Source organism: Leiobunum rupestre, chromosome 11, assembly GCF_980474605.1.
Source record: "Leiobunum rupestre chromosome 11, qqLeiRupe1.1.hap1, whole genome shotgun sequence".
NCBI lineage: Eukaryota > Metazoa > Arthropoda > Arachnida > Opiliones > Sclerosomatidae > Leiobunum > Leiobunum rupestre.
Window position 1 is genome coordinate 31,984,947 of NC_143394.1, and position 19,323 is coordinate 32,004,269.

At 37.3% G+C, this 19,323-nt stretch overlaps 1 protein-coding gene across 1 annotated transcript; it reads left to right on the forward strand.

Moving 5' to 3' along the window:
- The first annotated feature begins 331 nt into the window (after positions 1-331).
- Positions 332-18,821, forward strand: LOC149922281 (sodium- and chloride-dependent betaine transporter-like). The gene is made up of 13 exons (XM_090163028.1): positions 332-1,151; positions 1,209-1,343; positions 1,402-1,573; positions 1,641-1,769; positions 2,236-2,503; positions 2,566-2,669; positions 2,755-2,879; positions 2,955-3,067; positions 3,133-3,273; positions 4,017-4,116; positions 4,184-4,284; positions 4,356-4,529; positions 18,421-18,821. Exons 1-13 carry the CDS (start codon positions 404-406, stop codon positions 18,622-18,624), a joined length of 2,514 nt encoding a protein of 837 aa, XP_090019154.1. The 5' UTR covers positions 332-403; the 3' UTR covers positions 18,625-18,821.
- The last annotated feature ends 502 nt before the right edge of the window (positions 18,822-19,323 follow it).

Consider the following 19,323-nt stretch of genomic DNA (forward strand, 5'->3'; position numbering starts at 1 on the left):
GTTTTATCTTTGAAATTTTAAAAGTGGGAAGGCAATGCGTCAAAAGCTTAACTAATACAAAGAGAAATCAGTTGCCTCATATCTCAGTTTACAAATGACATCAATCAATAAGTCAATAACATAGTGAAAAGTGAAGGATATTTTCTTCTAAAACGTAAAATTTTGCTTGGATTACATATGTTTCTGACGCTCTTTATGTCGTAAACAACAGATTTCGCTTTCGAATTTGGCGCCTGTAACGATGAAACCGAATCCTTCGCGGGATGGTGGCGGCATCTTTAAACGATATTTATTTATCTTATCCTTGACCCATCTTGAAGATGGAGATCTTTGGAGGCCTAGGCATCGGACGTTCTCTCTCGGACTTCGCTAGTAACTGAATCTTTTATTAATATCGTATAAAATGAGTAATTATTATCGCTTCGAAACTCCTCCAACGGGGTTCACGCTTACTGAGAAGCGACCACGTTCTTCTAGCAGGGAAAAACGTGAAAAGAAAAAACCAAAGGAACCGTCGTCCTCGTCTCACGGACACAGTAAACCGGGAGTTTTGATTCTACCCGGAGCCCCAGATAGTCAAATTAACGCAAATAGCCCAATTACTCCGCCGCCAGTGTTGCCAAACATACCTTTGTCGGAACAGATTCGCACATATCAGAGGGGTTTACCAGAAACAAATTCAGATTCGGAATTTGATGATGAAATATCTGATGTATTTCAAAATTCGAATAACAAAACTCGAGAGACTCTGAAGAGAGTTCAGTCTTTTCGTGGTAAAAATGAAAAGCCCACTCGTATGCTCACAAGGTCCATCTCATTCACTTCGAAGCCAGTCAACCGCTCGATGGAAGATGTCCATGATAGTAGCTTGTACGAAATACGTCGGCAATCAGTCTCAGTTCCCGACTTGTTCCATTTTGGTAAGCCGCAAAAACCACCCATAAAAGTACCAACAGGTACAGTCGCCTCGTACAGCTTTGAGCAAGATCCGTACACTGATGGGGATGAAGTGGGTACATCGTTGCAGAATCTGAAGCGCGATACTTGGACATGGAAAAATAAAGTGGACTTTGCCATCTTGTGTATTTGTCAAGCTCTGGGATTGAGCAATGTCTGGCGGTTTCCATACTTCTGCTACAGCAACGGGGGAGGTATGTACTTACACTTTGTACCACTTTTGAGATAGATTATAAGTCAATACATTTCAGGTTCATTTCTTTGCGCATACCTTGTATTAATGATTGCTTGCAGCGCTCCATTGCTATGTATGGAATTGGCAGTTGGACAAGTGACTCAAGCGCAAGCTATCATGGCTTTTAAGAGACTATGCCCTCTAATGAAAGGTGATGATCTACCACTACTGCTTACATATAAACATGATCTAAATAAATTATTCCACAGGCGTTGGGCTGGCTGGAATAGCCGCAACTTTTTGGTTGTCAACCTGTTACAGCGTCATCATTTCATGGGGAATGTTCTACTTCTTTAATTCCTTGTATTCGTTACCACGATGGCTTCACTGTCAACAAGCGTGGAATACAAAAGACTGCCAACAATTTCCACCACATTCTCCGTATAATTTTTTATTTTTTTTAAATAAATAATTCACTTTAATTAGATAAGGATTAATTTCTTTTTAGAACGGCAAATTTAGAAAATGGCACATCTTTAGGTCACTACATAAACCCAATCAATGGCTTACCAGTCTTAGGAACTCCCAAATCGAATGTTACAAAAAATCTAACAACACCAGCTGTGGAATTCTTCAAGTATGTTATTTAGCTGATATCATATTATCATAAGTCGATAATAAACACAAGTATGGCACAGAACAAATTTGGTTAATGATAGTCTCTCATGGAGTGATTGCGAAATAGGAAGTTACTTCTGAAATGGAGCTAGTGTTTATAATAGTTATTTTTATTTTCCGATTCCATAATTCATCATTATTTTCCAAAATTAAGCGTTATTAACACTCTTGAAAGCATTTAAATTTTCAATAGGCCTTGGCTGGTCCGTCGAAAAGGCTGCAGGCGAACCAGGGGTGATTTTCCGGGCTTCCTCCAAATATAGGAGAGTTGTCAGTCCATCGGTACGAAATGGTTTACGTTGTCATTGGCAAAACAGACTATCATTAAAAATTTGCATTGGGTGAATAGGAAGTGTCATACTTATGATTATTATCCACTTATGATATTATCACTAATGCTATAGGTATATTCTTATTTCATAAAGCTTAAAAATGCTGGAGACCACTAAAGGCATTGATCAACTCGGAGCTCTAAGATTCGAGCTACTAGCAGCCATGCTGTTTGCCTGGATCTTTATCTTTGTTGCCATAAGAAAACCGACATTTCTTGTAGGGCATACGCGTTACATTATGGCGATAGTCCCAAATATCTTATTCCTGGTACTGATAATCAAAGTTTGCGCCTTCGATGGCTCCAGAAATGGCATAACGTATCTATTTGTACCAGAGTGGGAAGGTCTTCAAAATATTAAGGTACTGGATGCGATAGTAATTTCTCGTAATATAGATGACTAGCAATTATTTTAATATTTCAGGTCTGGTTATACGCTCTTGCTCAAACAATTCACTCATTAGGCGTGGTGTTTGGTTTCGGAATAGCTGTTGGGTCTTGCGACAATCAATACTACAACATGTTCAGGTAAATTTTTCTTGACAATGTGCCAATTTTATATTTTTGAGTTCTTTGATTTTACGTTAGTTTTCTTTTGATTTGATAATTTTAGAGGCACAATTATATCAGTTTTATCTAACCTTTACACGCAACTGATTGTGAGTTGCATCGTGTTTGGTACAATCGGTCATTTATCCTATAAATATGGCACCCCCATTGAAACCACACTCCAGCATGGTATATTAATAACATTACTAACAGTGATTACTCCCTCGAATGCATCTAAATCCCTGATTTTGTTGTCGTTAAAAGATCCTGGATTGGTATTTTTGGCATTTTCGGAATTGGTGGCCCTTTTACCCGTGCCCACTTTCTGGGCAATTATATGTTTTATCGTTATATTTTGTTTGGCCATGGATTCTCAAGTATGTCTCACAACCGTGATAGACTATCTTTAGATAACTAATACTCGACTGTTTTGAAAATTCAGGTCACTTTGATGCAAACCTTATTGACCGCCTTGAAGGAAGTTTACAGTAACTTCATAAAACATTATTTTCACGCCCAAGCCTTATTCCTGCTCCTTCTGTGTACCCTATCTTTGCTCATAAGTACCCCTTACGTGACACAGGTAAGTGTGTGCTGTAAGAGTCCCAATTACAAGACCTTAGTTAGTTAGGGATGCACTGATATGGGTAAATCTGATATATTGGCTATCCATGGCTGATATATATCGGCGGTAATATTGGAAAATTCATCGGTGGTAATATCGGTCGACATATCGGCTATTCGTGGCCGGTAATATCGGCCGATATATCATCTATTCGTAGCCAATAATATCGGCCGATTTATCAGATATTCGTGGCCGATATATCCGCTATTCTTGGCCATAATATCGGTCGATATATCGTCTATTCGTGGCGATAATATTATCTATCGGCGGTAATATCGGCCGATATTAACAAAGTTATCTATCATAACAGTAGTGTATATGATAAAATCATTGTAAAAGACGGTTCAGAACACTGTCATACCATTTTATTATAATTTTTCATTTCATTTTACTTGATACATATTTTCTATCACAAATCGAATATTGTTGTTTTTTTATTTGTTTACACCCGTAACCCCCTGTCTAAAAAAATGATCTCGCTTCTGAAATCTGGCCAATCCAATAAGATATTATCAATAGTTAGTTAATCGAGAATTTTCCTATTTTTAAATGTTTTTCTGAAAATATTTTTCTTATACCGGTATTGGCCAATATCGGTTTCGCTTAAGCCGATATTGGCTTATAGCGATATTAGAAAAATAGGCCGATGTATCAGTGCATCACTAAGCTTAGTGTTAATGGTGAATTATTGTACTTTTTAGTCTGGAATGTTTTTCTTCCAATTGACTGATCATTACGTGTCCGTTCTCAGTACAAATATCTTAGCCCTGTTGGAATTTGTGATAATTGCGTGGATTTATGGTAATTTGCTCATTTTAACATATTATTTAAATTTGTTTAGTTTAATTGTTTGCTATAATGAATTCAGGAGCTGGAAACCTCTCGCTCCAAATTAAAGACATGACAGGGAAAAAGCCACCTTTCGTTTTAATATTTCTATGGCTAATGCTAGGGCCACTCACAATCATGGTAATACAAAATAATGTTACCCGAAAAAATATTAAAATTTAAATATTTACCAGAGTTTATCCCGCAAACAGGTGATTCTGCTTTCCTACTTAATTTTATCGAACCACGTACCTATACGGGAAGATTACACATATCCCAAATGGGCAATTTCACTGGGCTGGTTGCTGATATGCCTGACTTTAGGCTCTTTACCATTTTGCGCTATTAGTGCATTAAGAGACTCTGCTAAAGAGGATGGCGAAAATGTAAGTGATAAAACTTGGATTTACTGATCCACTTTATTCCGTAATGTCCACAATATTACTCAATGAAATACCCAAAATCAATATTAAGTCAGGTTCAAGGAGGCAAGAAAGTTACAGTAATTTAGTCCTAAGTGTTCTTACATTTAAGGAACATTTTGGTTTTAAATACTCTAAAAACAAACACATAGCAATCATATACATACCAAACTAAAACTGATGGAGTGATTTTCAAATTCATTTTGTGCGTGAACCTCTGCTTGTTAGCATGTAGAAAAGATAAGGAGAGCCAATTCCTCATTAGTGTTATCATAAGTGTATAATATTTTACAAAAGTGTGACACTTCCTATTCTTCACATGCGCCAGTTTGGGTGAATATCAACACACCAACGCATGTCCGATTTTTTTATTTTATTTTTTGGATACTCTAGACGATACTGAACATTTCTAATACAAAATTATTTTGCGGAAATAAAAATTCACGGAGATATTAATTTTTGAAAATTAACTTCTATTGAAAATTAACGTCTTCTAGCGTTACTTTTGCGTTTGTGGTGTAGTAGGATACACGAAATTTCCTGTTTCTGGAATATTGGGTTTAGACCAAGACAGTATATCCTATTTTTTTCTTGGTAATATGTCCTCTAGGTCGCAATGCTAGACGGCCCATCGTGATAACTAGGAGCAACAAACACAAGGAGAACGCAGCTAGCCTTTAAACACGCTAACGAAGGGTTGTGTACGAATTTCATTGGACGAGCGTCACGAGCCTTTACGCTAAAGCGTCTAACCAATGAAAAATGTACACAAGAAAATCCACGACTTTTGACGGGTTGCGTTCTCCTTGTGTGGGGTGTTGTGTTTGTTGCTCCTAGCAGTGGCGTAGCCAGGGGGGGGGGCACAGGGGGCACATGCCCCCCCCGAAACGTATGGTCGTACGTACAAATATTTTTATTTTTTTACTTTTTTTCCTATGGCGTGCCCCCCCCCCCCCCCGAAACAAAATCCTGGCTACGCTACTGGCTCCTAGGTGATAGCAAGAAAGGGGTTGGGGTGGCGCCCATATAAATCTCATAGGTAACTAGAATGCTGCCGTGTAACTGGCAAATGGACCAAACGCCGTGGCAGACGATAGCCAGATCTCAGCCAATCAGAGCTCAAAGAGTGGTTCTGCCAAGAATTTAATGTCAGCAGAGAGAATGACGTCACCCATCTCCCACTATAGTAGCAGAATCAAGAAGGATTATTATCCTCCTTGGCGGAACCACTCTACGGCCTCTCATTGGCTGAAGGTTCAAAATGAACTGGCGTCAAGCTCGGCCGTAGACGGCAGCATTCTAGTTACCTATGAGATTTCTATGGCGGCGCCGTGCGCCCCCAGCACGAGAGCGAAGCGAACGTGCGGCGCCGTCAGGCGTCAACACTTTGTTTATGATTATATTTGGGTATTGTGTTAATTCCGAAGGCCGTGTCCCTGGTCACATTCCTTGATCCGAGAAGGAAACTGCATAGATATAGGAAACGTATATAAAGGTCTAGATAAAATATTTCAAAGGGAGTGAATACGGAGGTGACAGCTAGCAGAAACACGTAATTTCTTCAGGCTATCCTTATAAGGCGCTATCTATCGCTAAGAAAGCTCGTGCTATCGTCGCGAGAGCCATTGTCTTCTACTTAAAAATTCTACTAAAAGTCACCAACAGATGGTGTCTAAAGACTACGGCCTGCGGAAAGGTCAAGCACTTAGTACTAAAATGCTAAGAGAGCTCGCGCTCTTGGTCACGTGCCTTCCTCGGTGTCTGCTAGGTGTCAATTCCGTATTTTATGTTAGGCTTAGACGCCCCGAAATTTATCTAGACCTTTATATACATTTCTTATAGGGACAAGGCACTTGACGCCATTTTGAGGGAGGGAAACGTCACGACATCGTACCGTTATAGCTAATTTCGCGCGCTTTTCCCCCAGTGGGTGGATTTTCAGGAGTGTGAGATAGAGCGTAGTGACGTTCTACCTCCCCCAACTGCCTGGTCCCTATATCTATGGAAGGAAATGTCTAGGGGAAAATTGGCTTTTGGCATTTTTGAAGGCAGTAGCTACCTTGCACTCGCCTGCTCCTTGACCATGTAACTAACATTTAACTTCCGTAAATAAAAATTGGACAGTGCTTTACTTTTATAGCATATTTATTTCTTTTAAGCCCATCGCGTGTCCTAATTCACGTAGAACTATGAAGCGGGTCGGATAATCCAAAAAAGCGGACATGTGTTGGTATTTTGCGAGGGGCTAACCACGGTCAGATGGCCTGTACACCGATTACGCGTACTCAACACTGATAAAGGTACAGACTCTAAAGATTACGCGTAATTTCATTAGTACAGTCAAAGGTACGATCTTGTACACCGATTACGTGGAGTGACTAGCCCCTCTGTATTTTGCCCCCATCGCGTATCCTACTTCACCTACAACAATTCAGCGGCCTGCATATTAGCGGAAAATAACGCTAAAAAACGTTAATTTTAAAAAATTAATATCTCCGCGAATTTCCATTTCCGCGAATTTCCATTTCCGCGAATTTCCATTTCCGCCAAATAATTTTGTCACAGAAATGTTCAGTATCGTTTAAAGTATCCAAAAAAATAAAAATAAAAAAAATCGGACACGCGTTGGTATGTTGATATTTTTCCAAAAGTTTTACTGAGAGATATTCGCAATACGGAATTCGTCGCAGTTTTGCGTCCACTTGCTAACGCATCACACGTAGAGGCTTCTTTATACACTTTTTTTTTGGTATATTAAGCTTGGTTTTCATTTACGCGAAAATAACGACATTTGAACACGACGTCGAACGTCAAATTTTGGTTTTTCGGATTTCGGTCGACGCAGAGTAATAGCATTTTCACTTAGCGTCAACAGATTCCAGCATTGCTATTTTGGCTATAGAGAGAGTCACTAATATAACCAAATCTTATCCACATTTTAATTCCCTTTATATGATGTTGCTTGGTTTATCGATATGTTCCCTCCCCCCCCCCCTTTTCCTTCTTGCCCGGTTGACCCTAGTTTTCCGTTAGTTCCTAATTCCGCCGCCAGAGCGCACGTTTAACAATCGTCCGAAGCAAATATTCGGAAACGGGGCGTCCCTGTGTGAAGTACATTAATTTGTCCATGGACAGTGGCGTCGCTAGGGTGTTTTAGGCGGCGCTTGAGCCACCTGTCAAATTTCTGAAGCGCCACCTAAAATTTCCGAGAAGCGCCACCTAAAATCCCCAATTTTTCCAATTCACTTGTCGAAAAGTTTCTTTGAACTTAAAAATGGGCATCAAAAATTTAATTTTTCATAGTCGGCCTCAATATTTCAACTTTAAAAACCTTTTTGGGAGCTCCCCCCCTCCCCCATATCACTCACTATAGGACGCCCCTGACCAGTGCTAATGGCTTAAGCGCCACCAGTTTTGAAATCCTGGTGACGCCACTGTCCATGGAAGGACTAGTACGAGTTGGTATTTGGCCTTGCCCTTCTGGTCGAATGTTTTTTAAACTGTCGCTACAAAAAATTGCTCTAAAATCAATACAAACGCCGGCGTACGCCGCCGCTGCCGGTCATTTTGGCCACGCCGAAGACGCCGCCGGTATATTTTGGGTCAAACGCCGCCGTCGGCCCATATCAGATCGGCGCAGGCCTCTAGTCACACGTAGCCAAAGTTACAAAGTGAAACAATATTATAGACTTATGGTGTTATGAAAGATGATTTTTAAAAAACGACGCCATTGCAATTTATCTATGTTGCGGACAGAGGGCGATGATCACTGCCCACTTTCATTGAAAACGACTATTAGCTGCTTAGCAAAATAACTGATATGATGGTACTTTTCACAAAAAAGGGAAGCCTAAGTTGACGTCACGGTCAAAGTACCATTTTCGTCTAACTGCGCATGTGTCGGATATTATTGAAACCAGAAAAAACTGATTGATGCTTATTAACGTAACAGAAAACCATAAGTATGACACACATTTAAGCATTAAGCTCTGTGGCACTCGTTTTGGGCGGAATATTCTTAGTATGGAGGAATGATAAGGATAGCCAACATGGGCCATTTCTAAAAAAGTGGCTGGTAGCATTGCTAAAATATTTCATCCGCAATTTAAATTTTTTTTAACTAAAATATATTAAAAGGAACAACCCTGACGGTAGTTTATATGCGCTTACATCGCATTTTAAAAATCACTTTTTATACTTCAACGGCTGAGTTGACTCCCCAGCGTGATTGTAACTTACATCTCAATCATTGAGTTGGTAATATTAATCTAGAGATCCAATCAAATCTGATCCCCGCGAAACAAGTTTTTGAAAATTACGAATGTAACGTTATCATATGACCCGTGGCGCCATCCATTATTTTTGAAAAAAAAAATATTTTTTGCCGGAAAATGCGTCTTATTTGAACGAACCATTGAGAGATAGACGGCGCCACGGGTAGAATGATAAAGTTTCTCGTCGTTTGGGAGCAGACGGCAGTATTCTTATTTATTAAAAACTCATTTCGCGAAATACTGAAATCCGACGTTTTGATTGGACCTCTAGATTAATATTCCCAACTCAATGATCTCAATAGAGCCATTAATTAAGGCCTAATTTACACAAGCCAACATTTCTGTTCAACGATTGTTGATGACAACAGGTTTCAACTTGAGTTCCCAAAACATGTTGTATTTTCGTTCACACCCTCCACAAAAGTCGGTGAGATTTCGGGGTTTACTCATCAAGGAAAAGTGCTTGTAATTCTTTTAAAAAATAAATATTACAAAATAAGTTATATCAATTTACACTAAAAAAGGTGCACCAGATTAATGTTTGTATTTAGATTTATTCAATGTGTACGAAATTGTTAGTTTTAAAAATGGAACTAAGATAGCCAACTTGCAGAAGTAGACGGTTTTCTGGACCCATCAAAACATGATTACGAACGAAGCTTGAAAATATATCATCATGTACAAATGCTGTTGTTGTCCAAATTTTGAAGAACGACTAGTTTTTGTGACTGAGGCTTGTCTCCAAATTTTCCAATCGAATAATCTTCCTTTAAATCGAAAAACTACATGAAATTGTTAATTTTACCCGTTTATTTTTCATATTTTGTAAAAGAAGTATTTAGGATAATTTTCTTCGCAGATAACGCGTGAAATCTCAAAAATGTTTCATGGAGTGTATGAACGAAAATGCAAAATTTGTACAAACCTTGAGTTTGGAAAATGTTTAATCGTGTGAATAGGCCAAATACGCAAAGACTAATAATAATATTAATAATAATCAGCTTAGTTCAGCTAATACCCAAGGCACCACCTTAGGCCTAAGTCATCAAGCGACTTTTAAAGCAATTAATTCCGGTGGCCGGATTGCAATGCGTAGGAGGGTGGTGGAAAGCCCTGCATGCCACGCGAGCCAACAGCTCCCTACACTAACTCTCATCCCCTGCCCCCGAACTTTCCTTTACCAAACTCTAAACGAGTGGCGGATTTTTGGGGGTTCGGGTAGACAGTGGCGTAATTTAATTACGTCCGTGCGCGTGCCTTCTCCTAAATTCCAGGTAACGACTTTTCTTAACAGCAAATTTTCGTTTGAGACCAAGGCCTGTTTAAAATTAAAACGCATTCACAAGTAAAAATATCGTTTATTTCGACAAAATAACGACAAGTTATTGAATCAAAACCTAAAATTTACTACTTCTAATACTGGCTTCGTTTCTGAAGGTACTTATTTCGAAATTGAAACCCATAACGCGTTTTCAATTGTATTTATCCTGGTAGTTAATCTACGAACTACTAGCTGGTTCTCGAAAGCTTAAGTATAGTTTTTCGTCTGTGTAAACGAAGTTTTAAAGAAGTGGCAAAACGTAGCAATGTTTTCCAAAAATTTCATTGGCTGATAATTACGCTAATGAAATTGGCGAATCGATCTATAGGCCTAGTTTTTCGTATTGTTTTGGTTAATATAGATTAGGTCTTTTGCTTGAAACATTACTTTGCGTTGCAAGAGGATTTTTCACCAATAGACGCTTCAATAAAACATCTTCAAGGAAATTGCTAAGAAGTAAAATTTCCGAGAACCAGGACCTGCAAGTTACCGTTTATATAATGCTTTTGACAATAATGGCAACTTTTCACTTGTACGGTATGCAACAAGTGTTTACTTTCAATCAGGTAGCTTTTTTAGACATATTAAGGCTTAGCAAAAACACGACATTCTGTTCACAGGTGAAAAGTTTCCATTATTCCAACAAGCACCAATAGGCGATATAATAAAGTAACGTGGCTTTATTGTTTTGATGGGAAAGGCCACCTTCCACTATGCTGCCATTAGCCTTCCCACCAAAGAGCCTATGAATTCATCCGTAGGCTTTAACTGTACTATTTCGTTATCCCATTTTAACAAGTTGAGCAAGCATATCTGACTTTATTAAAAGTAACTTGCAGATCCTGGCTCTCGGCCAAATTACTTCTGGGCGATTTCCTTATTTATCGAAGTGCCTTTTAAAATGGGGAACCGTTGCTACTGTCAGAAACACCTCAGTTTAAAGGGAGTACAAACTAAATTTAAAAATCGATACTTGTTTTTTACTTAACTAGCACAAATAACCCAAAACGACTTAAACCTTGTGGTAGAATTACGAAATTCGTTTATCATTCATAAATATGGAAGTTCATTATCCCTTTAAGCATTTCAATTTTATATATCTACTAGCTGGGGCGCCCAGTACTATGCCTAGTGCTCGGAATTGTTTATTCATTATCCACAAATTTTCCGATTTATTTAAAAAACGTTGGTAAAAAGAATATCATTTTAACTTATTTAATAATGTTTTTTACGCAACCAAGCATTTATTTGAATAAAAGTGGCATTTATTTAAATAATTGTTTGTTTTATTTAAATAATAGGCTTATTCACTTTCGATTATTTAAACATTTTACAATTTTTATTCAACTATTGGTTATTTAAATATCGCCGAGCTTATTTTATTCGTGGATAAAAATTAATCGAAATCCGAGCACTAACTATGCCTATTTGTATAACTAAGGAAAAAGCGCCGACACATTAAAAACGAAAAGAATACGCTGCAATAACTGTCTCCACTCATGGCATCATACGCAATATAACCAACTGGTTAATGACAATATTAACCAATTTTCCGTTGACTACATAATACTTTGCCTTTTATTATACGGCCTAGTGTCTATAGAAGAAAGCTTTTAAAAAAAATTGCATAATTTAAGCTTTTTTTGTGTGCATGCCTAAAAAAACTAAAAACTCAATCTTTTGGCTAAGATCAAAGTGTAGTATCTAGCTGGGATACCCGGTATTTCCCGGGGAAATATGCCAATTTGTATAAAGTCATTATTAAATTTATTCAATTAATTAAAGTTGTTTTGCCGACCGTAGCCGTCGAAAACCAGTCAGGGTATCATTAGATAGTATACCAAATGTGGTCGACCTAAGTTGAAAACTCTAGATTCCTATAGCGGACAAACCTATAACTATAAGTCTTAAAGTTTGTCCTTTTATTTATTAATTTGTATGTCATGTTCCTAAAAACTCGAGAACGGTTAGTTCTAGAGCTTTGAAATTTTAACTCAATGTTCAGGGCCTGATTTCCAACTAAACATACCTGACATGGTTATTAATCTAATTAAATTTTATTTTTATTTCACTCGACTTTAGACTTTCGCCTCTTTGCTTCCTTTATCTATTTTCCCGCTGGTCTCGGCTTTCAATTTTTTTTCTCGACTCCCACCCCTTTGCTTCCCTTTTCTCCTCTCTTGAGTTCCTTGCGCCCGTCCCGACCTTTAAACTTTTTTAACGGGTTAGTGTGAAATTCGTAGAAGGGGAGATAGTGTGAAAGAAAGGGACTTCGTAGAAGGGGAGGTTAAGTTGGGATTTTTAAGAAGCTCAGGACTTTTTGCTACGCGTCTTTCGATTTGCTACCGTTTTTGCTACGCGTGTTGCGTTTTTGCTACAGCGTTTACCTTTCTTACTTACAAATCAGTTCTAATTCATTAAAACTAAGACCCCGGGCGAAGCCGTGTATTAAAGCTAGTATATATATATATATATATATATATATATATATATATATATATATATATATATATATATATATACAAACAAACATTCAGATTTATATATTAGATATAGTTTCCTGCTACCAATACGTAAATTACCAGACAACAACTTAAATTTAAACTGTTGTAGTTCCGTTTAATATTATTTAGTGCAAACGGCGTTTTCCCCTCTTCGCAAAATGTACCGTGTACGTCTAAATAATTTAAAAAAATTTGAAACGCGTGATACTTGATGCTTTAACGAGTTTGATATTTCGTCCCATTTTTCTAAGCGCTTACTTAAAATTCGGGCTTCGTCACGACGTAGAAAATTATCTTTTATTTTAATGACTACCTATTCTCTCAAAGCTAATTATTTTAATAATAGTATGTTTCACCAGTGACCGCAGGGAATTTGAAATTGGATTTAAAGTCAGGGTATTCGAAATTGGATCTAAAGTCGGGGAATTTGAAAATGGATCTAGGGTCGGGGAATTTGAAAATGAATTTATAGTCTAAGAAAAATTTGACTTAAAAAAGGTCGGGAAATTTGCTTCAAAACAAAAATCAGGGAAAATATGTAGAAGTCAGAGAAGTGGTGTTTAAACAAGATGTCACGGACATTTAAGTTGACACCCGATGTATTAAATATATTTTGAACATTGAATTTAAATTTGAATTTTTTTCGATCATCTTGTATATTAACTTAATAAATGTACTATAATAACTCAAGATCAATAGCTAACCCACTAATCATTAACAACCAAAAAGTAATTTTAAATCAAAGAAAAAACCCATAACAACGCTATTAATTATGAAATATTTCGATCACCCGGTACATTTAATGAATAAGTGCACTAATAAAACCTAAGTGTATAAAAGAAATTTCAATACGTGACGGATACTAAAGGGTAAAAAATTATTTAAAATTTTTAACCATTTTTTCGATATTAACCGAAGTGTATATTTCACCAAAATATCAACCACCCTGTACAATCACTCAATCACCTTGTCAACATAATCAGGGCACTAATTCTTAACAACTGAAGAGTAACATTAACCAAAAAAATAATTTACAACGCTTTATCAATCACCCTGTACATTAGGGACAATATTTCAATCACCCTGTACTTTAACAACGATCCTAATCACCTTGTCATTCATCCAGTGAAAAATCAATTATATCAATTAAAAATAAATTTCTGAAAAATCGTGAAATTTTTCACGGTTTTAGAAGTGTTAGTTTTTGAACGCTATGTGGTAGACGAAAAGTTTCAATGGGCAAGTTGTAGAGCATACTCGAAAACCTTTAATGGAATTGGTATGGTGGAAATCGGACATTTCGTCACTGAAATAATTGGTCATTAAAAACAAACAAAATTGAAACCTTTCTACCACGTAGCGTTCAAAAACGAACACTTCTAAAACCGTGAAACATTTCACGATGTTTTAGAAATTTATAAATAAAAACGATCTCCCCCGAGAGAGTACATACTGAAATTTTCACATTTCTAGAAAGTATAGTTTCTGAGAAAAATGCCTGGGCACCCTGTATACCACCGTATATAGCATGTAGCAAACACCTTATCTAACAATAGTCAATATAGCATACCGTAGCTTAGCCAACCCCCTGTATAACAAACTTCCGGTGCCTTAATAAGCACGCCGAAAGTTTCCAACGCGTTGTAGAAGACAATGGACACAGGTCGTGGAGGGTTCAAAAGTCGATGATCAAATATTTGGAGACAGATTGTATTCTAAATCTTGAATTGGTACGAAATTCCAATATCACAATAGTGCGTACGCAAGTTGTGGGGTCCCGCGAATAGATCTTCTATAAATTCATAGCTAAACAGGCCAAAAACTTTCACAAAGACAACATATCGCTACTTCAGTAGGACTTGCAAACTTATTTATCCTTTGTTTTTAAAAATTTTGCTTTTATGCTCATCAGTGTTTCCACTCTGCGGTCGAAATTTTCGCCTATTTTAGGGGCAATTTTACCAGTTTTCGCCGCCGTTTCCTCTGCAATATCCACCCATAGATTTACCTTAATTTTCTTTAGCATAATGTTTCTTCTCTTTTTTCCAATCTTAGATTTAGGCAATATATTTATTGTTTACAAAAGGTAACTATTTTTTATATAAAAAAATTTGATAAAATTTATCGCTGCCAAAAAATTGAATGAGTTGCCATTGGGGACACAGAAGGGGGACTATAGATACGATGATTTTTTAGCTTTTCTGACTGAAAATGTGGAAAAATATTTTTTCGAGGCTTTCTCGCCTTTGCACCGGTTTTAAAATTTCTGGTGCTCACCAAGACAGGTTTCGCCTAAAACGCCCTTTTTCGCCGCGGGTGTCACCTACTAACTCGATTTTCAAAATATAGCTAAAGTAGCCTAGGTAGCCTACGTGAAGATAGTATATTTCAAAATGTAGTAAATCCATAACTGAATTATTTACAAAATCAATGAGATATAGTTAATTAACTATTTATAATGGTTTGTATAAAACTATAACCGTTAAATGAGTAGGATTTTGATAAAAAATCCAGTATTTATCCAGACAACTAGGTTGGCAGGTTTGCCAGAGAATCCTTTTTTGAGCCTCCATAGATCGATTTACAATTTTTAAGGGGCAAATACGACTTTAATGGGGTAATATTCATCCGAGGTAACGTGGTGATGGCGTTATTTGTTAGTAGATGGCGCTCTGATAGCAGCATGACGTCATAATTTATATTTTCAACGATTGGTTGAAAGTTTTCAGTTTTTACTTTTTAGTGGAGAATGGTTTTGTCGAGATTTAAAATACAAAATTCTCTTCCCTGATTGGATAGTTTAAAATCGTATTATAGTGCCATCTATGGCAAAGAGTGTTAACTTCTGTTAAAATTAATTGTTAATTTAAATTACAAAAATTATATATTTTTAATAAGAATTTAAAGTACTATAATTTAGTAATTATTTAATAACTTTTTAAAAAAGTTTATTTTTCATAAACTTTATAGTGTCGCCATCTAACTCAAATATTATTAAATAGGAAGGTACCTCGGGTGGATTTCGCCCCTTTTAGCATATTTCCCTGTAGGCATTATGTGAATGCGTCTATGGTTCATGAAAAATCGGGCCAAACCTTCTGCTTCTCTATACACAAGTAAATAAACACATAAGTAGTATTTTATAGAATGGTCTATTGGACAGAAATCTCACTTAAAATTAAAATTTCTTAAACTTACAATTTTTGGAAATGATACTGCTGTGGTGTTATCTTACGAGTTGGTAATTAGTTTTAGTGCTTTTACGGTTTATTGAGATTCTCTGAATCATCATTTCTCGGACTTTGTAAAGCATCACCTAGTTTATCAATCGATTCGCAAAGAAACCTATTTTGAAGAATACCTATAAGAGCAAAAATATTTAGTATTAGTGGAATCTAGGAGCAACAAACACAACACCCCACACAAGGAGAACGCAACCCGTCAAAAGTCGTGGATTTTCTTGTGTACGTTTTTCATTGGCTAGACGCTTTAGCACCTGCTGCCGTCGGAAGGGGAAATTTCGGAAATTGTCAACCCCCCCCCGCCCGTAATACGTTCAGTGTAAAGGCTCGTGACGCTCGTCCAATGAAATTCGTACACAACACTTCGTTAGCGTGTTTAAAGGCTAGCTGCGTTCTCCTTGTGTTTGTTGCTCTTAGGTTAAACTATGGTTTAAAGTTATGTATTAAGTAGATTGTAATTTTTCTGGGCTATTTTCAACTTTTAACAATGTAAGGTCCGTTTCCATGGAGGCTGCCATCTCGTATACCGAATTTTTAAATTCCAAAAACTACCCTGGGTAGCGCCACCCAGGGTAGTTTTTGGAATTTAAAAATTCGGTATACGAGATGTCATAAATTTTGCCGCGACAGTTTTAGGATCAAAATTTATAGGCTTACATTACTAGTCCTGTAGTAGACTAGTAGTTTGACGATGATAGGACTAAGGTGTTGCCTTGATCTGATTATAATAATAATAATAATCAGCTAGGCTAATACCCAAGGCACCATCTTAGGCCTAAGTCATCAAGCGACTTTTAAAGCCTTTAATTCAGGTAGCCGGGTAACAATGCGTAGGAGCATAGAGTATCCCACTCACATAGAGTGAAAGGCCCTATGGAAGCGCATGAAACATTAATCCTAACGGGCCATATTGTTTTCGAAGCGTGAATAAAAATAGTCCGAAGAACGCTGGTATTGTTTTTACATTTTTTTTTAGTTTAAACTTACTTTTTATCCAGATATTGTACATTTACTTTAGGCCAACTTGTTAATTTCACGCCTCGAAAACAAGACGTTGCGTATAAAAATTGTTAACAAGTTTCGCTGATAGCCTTCCACTCTATGTCAGTGGTTTACTCTATGCGTAGGAGGGTGGTGGCAAGCCCTTCATGCCACGCTAACTATTACCGTTAACCTCAACAAGTTTTTATGGAAGGGGAAATAACACCGAATTCGTAGAATATGAGTTACTGAACTTGTACCTCCTATCACAATGGGATAAAGCTTCACTACCCTCGCCTTCGCTATATATATGTGTATATGAAGTAGCGGCGCTAAGGTTTTTTTCACAGGTGGGCTAGTTATTTGGTGGCCCCTTACAACTTTAGTGACCCCTTTTTTGTGTACAAATTTCATTGGACGAGCCTTTTCGCTGAACTAATTTTGACGAGATGCGTTCTCCTTGTGTGGGGTGCTGTTTGTGGCTCAGGCTAGGTTCCACTGGGAAATCGAGAGCCGGTCTCGCCGAGGTTCGTGTGTTCCTCTGGCGATTGCGATCTAGCTGCTGGAGACAGAAATTCTTTATTTCGGCTAGCTTACATGTTATTGGAGTAATCTTCTGACAGCTCTGATGAAGAATTGGAAGCTATAGCATTAGAATATTATGCACCGAACATAACTAGACCCAAAATTATTAATTATGTAAATGATGTGGTTATGAATTATGATGATAACGAGATAAGTAGTTAAGCATTGTCTTTGTACTACAACCATTTTAACTTCATAGGTAGGTTGATGAAAATTTCCTCGCGTGTTGCACTGGAAAATATATCAGTGGCGCTCTAACAAAATCGGAGGCAGATCTATGGCGCCAGATACCAATTTTAGAGTGCTCTGAGGTCTTACCAGTGGAACGCGCTATTATTGATATTCTTGCTTCAATTAAACAAGATTTATTTAACTTTCTAATGTTGCAAACTGACAAGGAGACGACCCGAGGTGTTACACACCGATTTCGTTCAAACTCGAGGGATTGGTAGGCCTTCATGTAACTTGAAAAATCCCAAAGGGAATTTATTCAATGGGCAACGAAAAATGTTTTTGACAACATAAAATGGAAATTTTTCCTATTCAAGCCATATCGGTTGATTTTCACCCATTTGGTTCAAATTTATCAATTTTGATTTTTTTCGTCAATTTTTAACAATTTTTTTATAATTTTGGTATTTTAAATTTCTTAAATTTTTTTCACAGGGGGGACACTTGGAATCGGCGCAAATCCCATGTTATTTTCAATGGGAAAATTTCCATTTTATGTTGTCAAAAACATTTTTCGTTGCCATGGCAAAACCGTTGCCCATTGAATAAATTCCCTTTAGGATTTTTGAAGTTACATGAAGGTCTACCAATCCCCCGAGTTTGAACAAAATCGGTGTGTAACACCTCGGGTCGTCTCCTTGCGAGTTTATGTTTAGTGACGCGTTCTGTTTTTGTGGCGTTTAAATTAATAGTTTGAACTGAATGTTTCTTACGTAGCGTTTCAAAGGAGCCTTGAGACCAACGCCAGCTCCGAAACGTCGGCCAACCATCTTCACTCCTCAGCCCATCATCGTGCTCAGAAGCCCAGTGTACGGACCCAACCAGTCTTTCGCTTTCACGGAAAATACGGGTGATTACATTTACGAAACGGACGAGGAAGATGAAGACCAGCAACTGTACCAACACAATATCAGAGTTTAAAGGGGGTCATAACGAAAATTCTACTGTATTAGTGAATATAGGCTTATAGAAGCAGCTAGCATGAACCATTGGCCAATAGAAGATTTCAATCAGGACATAAAAACTTTCGCCCATCGAAAAAACGCGTCAAAACCCGTTCCCACAAAGCCAAATATAGTCTGGCCTTTGGAAATGGTGTCAACTAGTGTTGTTAATTTTCCGGGAAATTTTAAAAAAATTACTTTTTAAAGGTTTTTAATGTTTTTAACTTTTTATCGATATGAAACATCTAAACATACTACAAAACATTAATAGTGTTACGTTGTTAATCAGTTTAAACTAGTCTAGAGGTTTAGTTATACTTTTAGATTCGAAAAAATTGGGCGAAAATGCCGCTTTATTTAAATTTTCAAACAATATATTAGACTAATCATGGAATGTAAACTATTTTTTTTTATTTTTTCGGAAAAATACTGAAAATTTTCCGGAAAAGTGGCCTCGGTCATTTTCCGGAAAATTTTCCGACTTACAACCAAAACGAAATTTATGAAATTTGTACCTTAATTAAAGTATAATTCCCGCGCCATCTATTTTTGATGCGCCGAACTAAAAGGGGGTAATTTGGAATTTAGATAACACTTTCGCTAATGTATGAGGCATTATTATCTTATGCAGGGCCACCGACAGCGGGCCTGGGCGAGGGGCAGGTCACTTCCTTGA